This window comes from Trachurus japonicus, chromosome 9 (assembly GCF_045865225.1).
Source record: "Trachurus japonicus isolate A0001 chromosome 9, Traja_1.0".
Lineage (NCBI taxonomy): Eukaryota > Metazoa > Chordata > Actinopteri > Carangiformes > Carangidae > Trachurus > Trachurus japonicus.
Genome location: NC_140915.1, coordinates 16,568,422 through 16,580,489, shown reverse-complemented (window position 1 = coordinate 16,580,489; position 12,068 = coordinate 16,568,422). Strand labels below are relative to the sequence as shown.

At 42.1% G+C, this 12,068-nt stretch overlaps 1 protein-coding gene across 5 annotated transcripts in view; it reads right to left on the bottom strand.

The window, feature by feature from the left end:
* Positions 1–12,068, bottom strand: part of ksr2 (kinase suppressor of ras 2) — a 118,611-nt gene that overhangs the window by 41,359 nt on the left and 65,184 nt on the right. For all 5 annotated transcript variants that reach the window (XM_085786271.1, XM_085786273.1, XM_085786269.1 and 2 more), the window contains 3 exons: positions 2,274–2,343; positions 852–935; positions 496–581 (listed from right to left, as the gene is read on the bottom strand). In XM_085786271.1, coding sequence (XP_085642397.1) covers positions 496–581; positions 852–935; positions 2,274–2,343 — 240 coding nt within the window. The remainder of the gene's footprint in view (positions 1–495; positions 582–851; positions 936–2,273; positions 2,344–12,068) is intronic.

Sequence of the window (12,068 nt, the reverse complement as noted above, 5' to 3'; positions counted from 1 at the left end):
GCTGATGCATGCTTTCAAAACATTTCTTTATATACAACAGTAGGTTAGATATAATGACAAGTGGGGGTTGGCAAGATGAGCAATTCAGCTCAAATAAGCGCAACCCTTTTTTGTCATTCCAATTTTATGGGCAAAAGTATATTTTATGCTTTTCCTTTGCTTGTTTTCTGCTGCTGTAACAAGTGACTTTGGGACTGTGGGATCAATAAAAAAGTCATATCTTTCCAAACAACCAGTTTTAGGCAGATTCCTCCAACCACACACTAGTAGACTTTGAAAATACTGAGGTCTGACACCCATTCACATCTAAAGACAATGTTTTTTAGATGTTAGTCTTGCACTATAAGAAACTATAACAACTGTAGAACTACAGTTGTCATGATGATCAGCTTTGTTTACAGTCCAATTTTAAAAATGTTTTCAGACAAACATAACCATGAATGATGATGAGACTTAACATCAACCTTTACGGGGAAACGTTACATAAAAACACACCTTTGAGGGATTCTCGTCCGCCTCGCTGTATGATCAGTAAATGGCAAGGTGGGGCTTCTTTGGTGCATTTGTTGTGGCACTTCAGCCTAAGTGGATACAGTAAGACAGGAAATGTGATTAGTGTTTATCTTGTTGATGCCATTATTTCAATTCTGTGCAAGTGGAAAGTATCAACATGTATCAACATGTAGAGAAACAGACGAGATGCTTCAAATTGCTAATTCCAATTCAAGAGAGAGATAAAAACAAAAAGGTTCTTTGATGTCTCATCTATCAAAAAGAAAAAAGAAATACATATTTTTTTTAAAAAACAGTCTGGATCTGTTAAAGACAAAAAAGCAGTGGTGATAACCTACTTGCAGTTTTTACATTTCAGTCCAAACAACATTCCCTTTCCACATACTATGCAGGTCTGGGACATCCAATACTTGGTGGAAAACCTGCAGGCAAGAGAGGAGAGAGAGAGAGCGAGAGAGCAAGATGAGGACATTTTTTAAAACGTGGGGACATTACTTTCAGCTTGTTGCACATCTATATGACATGGAGGAGCCGTGAATTACCGTGAGAGAGCACTGCGTCTGACCTTTTTGCCTTTCGCAGTGTTCTCTCATTCTGACAAGACAGCTTTTTTTTTTCACCAAAGAAGTTCCCCACGTTCCCCTGCGTAACCTTTCTCCATGAGGATAGATAGATAGATAAATAGATAGATGATAGATGCTCGAAGAAGCTGCTTTAGTAAAAAAAAAAAAAGAAAAAAAAAAGTGTTTACCTTCCCTAATCTCCCTCCTCACCTGCTGATTCAATTTGGTGCCTCCATTTCATTTTCATTTCTTCAGTAACCCCCCGTGTTAAATGAATATCTGAGACAGAGGCCACATGGGTTTTTACGTGGGTTCGACAGCTTGGAGGCCTCCGACTCCAACACAGTCACACAAACAGATCCCCAACAAACCGACCTCCCTGCTGCACAGACTCGCCGCCGCTGCTGCTACAGCACGTTATATATGAGACTTACTGGCTTGTATTTACTGATGCATGCTAGCAGCGTGGCCGGCCGGCTAATGGCAGGTGACTAATGCAGTTTGACAGAATCCAAATCTCTTTATTAGCCCCCACATCGCCCCCCACCTCCCCCTCGTTCGACTCGATCCAGAAGCACAACTCCATCTGACCCCTGATGGAGTCTTTAGTGGACTCCGCTGTCAAATATGAACAACAACGTGACATTAAGGGCAGATTCTGAAAATAAAGAAATGTTCTTTCGGCTCAGACGAGGCAATAAAGCCACAGCGGGGGGGGGGGGGGGTTGTATTGTATTGTAACAATGCAATCAAGTGTAGGCGGTGGAGATATACAAACTGGCACTTTATTGCTGCATGGAATAACAGTATTTATCTTTAAAACGGCATTAATTTTCAAAATATACCATATACATTACTGCTATATATTACATTTATGCTCAGTTTGGCTGCTCAGAGGTTCTCCCTCCACCTCGCTGACTTGCAGCAGGCGAAACACCCACACGTTCGCCCAGATCCCACAACTAATACGCTGTTGCTTTACATTTCAGATCACTGGCGTTCAGAGTCGAGCAGGGTGAGAAAGAGAAAGAGAAAGGCAGACAAAGCGAGACAGAGATTTGAGATGAGTTATGCAAGAGGCCCCTTTTTTTAATTGGACTGGCGTTCTAGCACAGATGCATGACTGTGTGTTTGTGTGTGTATGTGTGTGAGTGTGAGTGTGGATGCACTCACCCACACACTTCTCTTTAGGCTTACCTGTGTTTTATTGAGTTTCCCAGATCTCTTCGGGGAATCTGTGGGGACCAGCGAGGCACTGAGAGAGTGTCTGCAGAGGATCAAACAGGACACAGAGAAGATTGTTATGCTTTTTTTTTTCTTTCTCCATAAGTTAAAATAAGTAATACTGACACAGTATCTTTCAGAGCGGACTAAATGTTTTGCATTAAATACTCATTTAGCTCATGTGACATTTTAGAGAATGAACTGATATTGAAGCAACAGACTGACATTTTAGTGTCAGGCTTCATCAGCTGCTTGCATATCATGCACACGGTTAGTCATGACTCACTGTCAGCTCGTCACCGTGAATGAGATGTTGTCCTAATTGTCTATGATAGATGGATAAATAGATTGGTTCGGGTTTGGGGGTGGGGGTTGTGCTTTGGGTTAAATGATAACAAACACACTTCCTGTCTCTGTGGACGTTTCCATAAAACAGGATCCTTCTCTAAATGAACCTGTAGTGAAGTGGCGTTAGAGTCTAAATAAAGCTGGATAATACAAAATAAATGTGACCATCCTTCAGCAGCTAATATACACACAGTTGGTGTTTAGCTGATAAATCCACCCTGAACATTTTGGACCTTGGCAGAAATGTTTATAAAAATGTGGAATCCAGGCAACATTACAATGGAGACAAATATTATTATATAAACAGACAATATTTTGCATTTCCTTTGAATGTGATACTAATTATTGATAACAACTAATATTAGGTTAACAAATGGTGTGAGGTCTTTGAAAAATACACATAAGTAAGGTGAAATTTAAAGCATATATATATATGCTTTACAGACAGCCTGGACACAAGCAGAATAAAAATTGGACTTGTAATGCTTTTTACTTTCCCACAATCACAATCCTGATGAGCAGATTTTATTGTGAGAACATCTGCTTCAAATGAAATGTCGTGAAATGTGTGCAACGATTTTCTTCTTTCTTCTCCTTTATTTTACGTAACACAAGTTCTTGTGTTTGATAAGATAAGATAAGATAAGATAAGATTAGCGTACTTTTGGGCCTCGTCTACACAGATAATGAAGTCTCTTTAGCATTAATTTAAAGGAAGTCCATTATAAAGACAAACCAGCCTCCAGAGCATTGACATCAAGCAACAACAAAGACTATACAAGGCAACATACAATGACAGACAGCTCTTTCTGGCACTCTCTCTCTCATTTGGACTGAAAACTGCATCAGAAAATCAAGGTCCTGCCTAAAACGCCGGTTTGAATTGTTTCCACGTTTACAACTTAGATACATGTCGTATAATGATGAAGCTACTTTCTTTGTGCCTTGTATTTCCATTGTGAGCAGCTCTCGCTTCAGAAAGGTTTTCACAACAAAACAAAAGAAAAAAAACCATTTCGCTCGGTCCATTAGAGCTCGCAGGCGACAGAGCAGCCCGGCACATTTAGATGTCGTCTCTATAATACCAGGTGGGAACCGCGGCCTCCGGTGAAGGCGTTGGTATGAGGTGGCTAAGCGGCGAGATGATGGCGGTGGATTCTGTCCGACAATGATTTGGTAACAAAAGAGAGCAGCGCTGACAAAATCACAGGTCGAACCACAAAATCACACATATTACCAGCTCGCTATTCGTGTTAGATTCTGCTCCAATTTGGACAATTTAGAAATGAGCACTGAACAGGAAGAGAGGAGTCAATCTCATTTCACCATACACCAACAAATGCTGCTTTAACCACGCACCGCCATGACATGTCTAAAGGTGTATTCAGACATGTGGTTTGTGTGCTTTGTTTTGATTCACGAGGCTAAAACCCAAGCTGTCCAAAGTTGTAAACAAATGCCTTGCAAGAACCAACTGGTCTCTCATTGGTCAGAAATCTTACCCAGGAGGAGGAGGAGGATACTTGGGAAAAACAAGTCATCTGCACTAAAAAACTTCTCATAACTCTGTAGAATTTTGTCCATATGTCGATATTACTTTAACTATTTGCATAATTACTATAATGTTACTTTCATAGAAAAGTACATGATTAAAATTATTTGTAATTTCAAGTACCGTATGCAGTATCGTAACAGCATTTCTGACATCCATAACAAACTGTTAAAAAAATCGGTCAAAAACTGAGAAAGTTCTGGTTGATTTAGTTAGAACATGCACATATAGGCATAATTCTCAGGGGGAGCGACCGGACTGAGTCAAGATGGCGGCCGTGTGGTGGCGCCGTGTCATTGGGCAGCAGCATCGGGTGAGTTACCCAGTCTTTCTATGGTCTCAACGCCTGGATATTAAAACCCGACCCAAAGCCAGGACCCAACCTGATCCAAGTTTGCACCCGACCAGTTGAGAACCATAAAACATCAGTATCGAATCGCGTGTTGTGTTGTGTTGTGTTTATGATGTTCTCTAGGGCTGCCCCCAAATAGTCGACCAAGCACTGGTCGACCAAAAAATCATTAGCCGACGAAAATTTCATTGGTCGATTGGTCGCAGGAAAAAAAACAAACATTTGGAGCCGTGTCTTGTCAAAATTAAGCCAACATCAATGACTGAACTGTATATGAAAGGTTATGGGGCTTTTATTTTGAAGGGCCAGTTACAGGAAGTCGTGACGTGACACTTTTCTTTTTTTTTTTACACGGCACGTCAGTCTCTTTCGTATCACCGCTGCCTGTCACCATTAGCGGGTGCTGTCTGAGCCCCGGTCCCGTCCCACAGCGCTCACCGGCGGTCAGTCTCAGTGTCACGGAGCGGATCCATGATAGTCCCCGCTGCAGTCAGAGACCCGCACCCATAGACATGTCTATGCCCGCACCAAAAATTTTTTTTTTTTCCCCCTCAAGGTGGGGGGTCGATTAGTCGACTAATCGCCATAAGTGACGACTACTGGTCGACCAACAAAATCTTTGGTCGGGGGCAGCCCTAATGTTCTCACTGCAAACGAACCGCACCAGGACTGGAATGGAAGCGAGCTGAGACGAGACCACCCCTTCTTGGCGATCTCAACCGGCTTGGGGTCTTTGGGGTCAAACAGTCCCTGTTTTGGAACAACTGCTCCAAATGAGCCAGGTCTGAATACACCCCAAGACTCACAATGGACAGTTGGATAAAAACCAACCAACACCAATACAGCAGAACAAGCGATGACCTACAATACGCCAATGACCACCAATAGGTGAATTAGCTATGGAAGCAGGAGCTAATGCAGCTTCAGGATGAGTAGCAGTTCACCTCTTTCTAACTCAACCCATCCAACATCTGTACCTGCATCCGAGTGGATTTGAAGACAACAGCTCCGTCAATAAATGTGCAGCTTTGAACTGACAAAATCTGACAAAAGAGAGACCGAACAGAAGAGGAGAGGATGCAAGATGTAAGACAATGAGTACCGAGGAAGTCTCCAGAGCCACATGTGTAATAATGAGTAATTTTCTGAGAAACTGAGCAGAGGCATTCAGGAGTATCACACCACTTTCCAACAGGAAATGAATTCCAAGACATCAGGAACACAAGGGATTCAAGGTTTTTTATTACTTTGTCACTGGAGGAAATCCAAGAATTGTGAAAGTAAGAAAAAGATCTTCCCTTAGAGAAACAAAACCATCATGACTTGACTGTGGGAGTGTTGGCCAAGGTGATTGACATGAGGAATAAAGGAATCGTATAACTTAAATATGTCAGATTGGGTGGCAAAAACAACTTGGCCAATTCAAAATTACACTTTTCTAACTCATTTAGTGAATGGACAAATATCTCTTCCTAATTGACACTATTTGATAAGTTGTTTTTAGTGTCTTTGAATTAACAAAATACTCTTAATTAAAAAGAGCTCATTAATCCTCACAATTTCTTGTGCAACAATAAATTGTATTTTACAAATTCAAAGAGATTTCAATGTCTGGATCACACAAACGTCTAATTGGTGTCGTCCTATAGACTTGGCGGTAATCTAGAGTCAATTGATGATAAATCTTCTGCGCTAGGGGCTCGATCAGTCTTATTAGCTGATCACGTGGCAGCTAGTAATCGTCGGCGGCTGTCAGTGCTAATCTCATGGCCCTGGTGCCGCACAGCATTTCCTGGTTCCTGAAACACCCTTCTTCCTCTCTTCTCCCCCCTCCTCCTCCTCCTCCTCCTCCACCCTCCCCAGAGGCCCGGTGTCTTCTCCCTGCACTCCGATGCATTGCTCAATTACACTCAATCAACCTGATAACTCAATAAAGAGGGGGAACTGACATCATCTGCTTCTTGTCGGCCTTGTTGTCGGCTGGCAGATGATTGGACTTGTCAGCGGCGTGGTCAGGGCTGTTTGTCATCGTGTGCGCGCTCTTGACGTCGCCGTCTGTCTTCAACGACAACGGCTTGATGATTCTGCAACACACCGCCACACACGTGTGGCGTGCGCATGGTTTTTCTTTGAATACAGACTTGAATTGGTTCCTCGGTGTGAAGTCAAAGGAGAGGTGAGGGTTTATTTACATGGACGATTTGAATTTCCATTGAGCTACTAATCAGTTTATGTCAATAATTTTATATTGTATGTTTTATCTATGTCCTTTGAAGCTTTCTCTCACTTCAAGTAGGATTTATCGACACTGGTGAAATCCCATGCTGGATTCAAATTGCCGACCTAAAACAAGATAAATCAACATGAAAACCCTGCTTCTACTATGTTAGGTGCCAATCTATGTTATGTAATACTGGGTGAATGTCCCACCCCCAGGCAGAAGATAAATCCTCCACAAGTACCACGGCCTATACACAGATTTGTCAAAGGTCCATCCAACCTCGCACCGAACTGGAGTTTGCCATTAAAATCACCCACGATGAGCAGCCATGATGTTTTGATGTGTGTTAAATGGTGAAATTGTATCTCATTGTGATGAAATGTAATGTAAATTTAATTTAGACAGCATTATGGAAGTGTAAACAGTCATTTAAAGGCATTAGTCTGCTCTTGCTGTTACCATGGTAGGGTTGGAGATCCTGTTCTGGAGTATGTTTTACTAAACTGTTTGAAATCCTCTTCACACTCCTATTGCAACTAATTGAATGCTTTTTCACAAAAATGATAAAAGTCAGCCACCTGTGGGACGGACAATCCTGTAAAAACAGCATCCAATCATCTCTAATGTCACATTCAAGTCAATTGGATCCTGAGGTGTCAATCAAGCTGCCGTCTCTGTCCCTCCCTCCCTCCTCTGCTCGTACCGCTCTACCGAGTCTACAAGGAGAAACAACCGCGGAGAAGACGACGCCAGTGATACAATGTACCACACTGAAGTCTGGTAGGTGGCAATGTAGCTCTGAGCTGGATGGTTTATGATGATGTTTTCTGTCACGTGAATGAGTCATGAGAAAAAGCTGGAGGAAAGTTAGCGATGTATGCGCAGTATGTGACAGTATCGCAGGAAGCCGTGTCGCTCACATCGGGATTACACTGGGTGGTGCCACTAAGGCGATACCTTCGCGGCTTCACCTTGTTGTGAACCCAATGCTTAACAAGTGCTGCATGTTCCCGAGCTCTGGAGGCTTCAGAGAGAAGTCTGAGGAAAGGGGCTTGGACTTTTGACTTGTGTATTTCCAAAATGTAGCCTGCTAGAACCATTTTTCCAGGTTCTCTAACCCTACCTTTAAATGTTAAGGGTCATAACACTTTGACATCTCAAAACAATCTGCTTCCTGAACCCAAATATCTTCACTCATTTCACTTTGATGATTCCACGATCCCTCGTTAGACTTGAGGGCTAATTAAATGATGGAATAGAAAATTTGTATGTTTCCCATTGGAAAACAGAGATATAATCTTATTAGAAACTCATAAAAGAATTTGTTCGAGGTGTCACTTCTAAGGAAGAGAACAAAAACAACCCCAAAAAACAGAGCGCCTGTTAAAATCAAAAGAACATGTCAGTGAAACCAGATCATACCTGGATGTCCAGCCAAAATCTACAAAGCTACTGACACCAAGCCCAGAGGTGTGTTTCCAATGTTTCCAGAGAATTTGACAAAAGTGCTGAGAAAATCCCTTAAGTCAGAAAAATGACAGAAAGCTGGGACAACTTTGTCAGGAATTCAGAATTCAATGGAAATGGAAAACAAAACGCCAGGTTGTAAAATATCATCAGTATCATCCCATATCCTACCTAATCCCAAAGTTCACAAATATGTGCAAAGTTACAGCAATAAAACCATCAAGGTCCAAACACTCATAAATCCTTATACCACTTCCCCCTCTCTGAACTGAGTATAATACATGTTTTTCCTTTCCTTTCATTTTCATTATGAATGATTTTAATGAGTTAAAAACCCATTGAAAGCCACTGCCCTGCAGGTCTCATTGCTTCTAAACCAAACCCTTTTATTGGGTTAAATAACGGAGTGGAAAAGTTTAATGCGTGTAATATGTTTCCCATGAAAAAACAAATAAGTTTGTGGAGGTGTCACTTCCAAGAAGAGAGCATGGTTCAGCTAAAGTCAAACAAAGACATGTCTATGCGAACCTGGATCTCCAGCCAAAACCTACAAAGTTAAAGATTGGACTTTGACTTTGTCCATTTTGTCTAAGTTCACCAACTCATCATTATGTGTTTTGATTGGAAAAACGAGAAAGAAAGAAACAATAGATATTAAAATGTGATGTTGAAAATTCAAATGTGGTTGAACGAAGCCGTGAGAGCGCAGCACCACCGCCAACACACACATGTGGTGATAAGCATCTAGTTTCATACATAACAACTTTGGGACATGCAAAAACAACACACCAAGATAAAGTAGGGAGGGTATAGTTTCTACGTGTATGTATGCATGTACTGTATGTGCATATGCATGCATGTATGTGTGTGTGTGTGTGTGTGTGTGTGTGTGTGTGTGTGTGTGTGTGTGTGTGACAGATGAGCCTGCAGGAGCTGAGAAACCCCCAAGGCGCCAGACAACAGTGTCCTACTCCATCTTCTCTGATTGGCCTCAGCCTAATTAAGCCTCGGCCTCCACCCTCCTCCACCACTGGCTGGTCACATGACACACACACACACACACACACACACAGGCTGTGGGGTTGAGCATGTGTGTGTGTAAGAAGTGAAATGCAACTACACAGAAATATGAAGAAATATATGTTTCTGTCAGTGTGCATGTGTGTGTGTGTGTGTGTGTGTGTGTGTGTGTGTGTGTGAGCCTAGGAGCCTATTTGGAGCCAAATATAGCTTATTTGACGTTAGACTGAGACGCCTCTCCAGATGATTGACTGAGCGCTAAACACTGCTATTCCCCACAGAGGACAAATTTCTACTGCGGGTGAAAAGAGGAAAGAGCGGAGTGTGTGACAATTAAAAACACAAAACACACACACACACACACACACACACACATACAAAGTATGTTTATTCTCTTCTTTTCTTTTCTTTTTTTTTGGCTCTGTCACCTACACCTACTCTCATCGTTACCAGAATCATCAGGGTCGTGCACAGCTCGATGGGCAGTGAGTGTAGCAGGTTGGATACAAGCCTCAAATGCATGAATGAAAAAATAACAATCACACACGGCTCAGTGTTGATTAATAAGCGATAATCAATAGCTTACGATGGAAAAAAAAGGAAAAAATCTCCATTAAACAACTTGCGCGAGAAGCTGCAGCCTGTTTAACAAAATAAGAGTCTGACGTGATAAGAGTTTGTGTGTGTGTGTCTACAGTGGACTGTGCAGAGCAGCAGAAGAAGTGAACAGGACTGTAAAAAGTGTGTGGGTGTCTGCTGCACAATGTGCTGCATTATAGCACATGAGTGTTATATGAGCGATATGTTACAGGCTGCACCATATTCTCATCGCCCCTCATCCGTGAGCTGTAAAATGAGACTTTCCACAAGGTGAGAGTCACAGTGCAAGTATCTGTTTGGATTCGGCAGCAAGAAGAAATGACCCGAAGAGGAGAATGAGGCGGAGAAGATCGTCCAAAGTGTTGTTTTATTTATTTATTTATTTATTTATATTTTATTCATCCTTTTGGTTTGTTTTATATCTATGTGAGAAAAAGGAAAAAAAAAGAAAAAGAAAAACTCCTCCGATGAGTAGGAGACAAAGCCAGGTTGCACAGTTGCTATGACAACAGCTACACGCTGATCAGCCTTTTTTTTTTTTTGCAGAATTGTGCTGTCATCTTTGACAAGCAAAAACGCACACACACAAAAATACATGCATATATCTATATATATATATATATATATACACTGTAATATATATGTACTGTACTGTCCACACATTTACAGATAACCAACACACACACACACTCACAAATCCCTATGATATACTGACAATCACTGGAAAAAACAGTAATTATTGTGGCTGAAACAAGTGTCTCAGAGAGTGTGTGTGAGTCTTTTTTTAAGGCGCGCGGGTTTAAGTGTGCCAGTGAGACAGAGGGAGGAAGAGAGGGAGAACAGATGATGCCTGCAGGCCTGATGGCTTGGTAGACGCTCCCAAGTTGGAGAACTCAAACGGCTAGCTGAGAGGAGAGTAAACCCACCGACAGGCAGAGCAGAGCAGAGCGGTGACACCGATCTGACACCGCGGAGGGTTATCAGCTGACGTCACGCGCCCTCTGGCAGGTTTATCAATGGACACCACCGACGACAAAGAGCTGATTTTGTAAGTTTGCTCCCTCACAAAGAAATGGACAGATGGTAACGATACAAGTCCGGTCGCTTTTCCGCTGTTTTGCTAACCCTCCTCTCGGCCATGTGCATTTGTTTTCAACGAAGTCGGCGAGAAATCAGTGGTGGATAACGTTATGCACACGTTACGATGTGTATATTTGTGTAGTATTATCTGTCATAAACAAGAGGTTATGGGGCGCATTTGTGTTGCGGTGCCACAGAGACGAGAGCTGGGACACCGGGTTGGAGGCTCCGATCTCACAAGGTTGGTTTTCAGCCAAGAGACGCTGGGTGGAAGGCAGAGAGCCTCCATTCCCCCTCTAACAAGTTACAAGTCATTTATTTAACCATCACAATTACTCCCAAGCTGTTTAATTAAGGTAAAAATGTAGCATCTCTTTAACAGAAAGAGACAGAATATCAACAAAAAATCCAGAAATAATATCATCATATAAAGGTTATACATTAATTTACAAAACAACTCTGTCTGGTAACGTTCTGTTATTATCTCATAGCGTGGTGAATGTGCAGGTCACAACTTGTCCACCAGAGCGTTTTGGAGTTGTTGGATTGTGTATTTGATGAGTTTGATGAAGGAAACCAAGAAATCCCATGAGCCTCCGTAGCATAGCTCTGAGCAGTTTGCGGCTCTGCCCCGCCGTCCTAAAAATAGCTTGCACCGACAATTAAAGGTAATGAACCTACTGCTATGACTATAGGGATTATGGCAATGGGCCAATTTGCCAAAATGTTGAACTCTCCCTTTAAAAATAAGGCCAAAAATAATCAGGGGATCAAATACTAATTTTCCCCACTGTACTGTATGAATTTTTTGCAGTGGAATACTCGTCTTATTTCTTCCTCGAGCCGTTCTGTCTCGTACCAATTTGAGACAGTGGCTGGACAAAGGCCCCAGAGTTGGACTGACAGATGGGAAGCCCAAACGTGTGCGAAACATTCGATGCATCACGAGCACAAACAGAGTGAACTCTTAACCATTGTGCCATTTTGTAAGGACAAAGTGTTAGCGGCTAAGTTGAATGTTATTAAAACCTGTTGCTGCTGCACACGTCCCTCGGCTTCCGGCTAATTGGCTATTAAAGCAGTTTGTTTGGATTAGCTGCAGTGACTAGCGCTTCAGAGTTTAGCAGA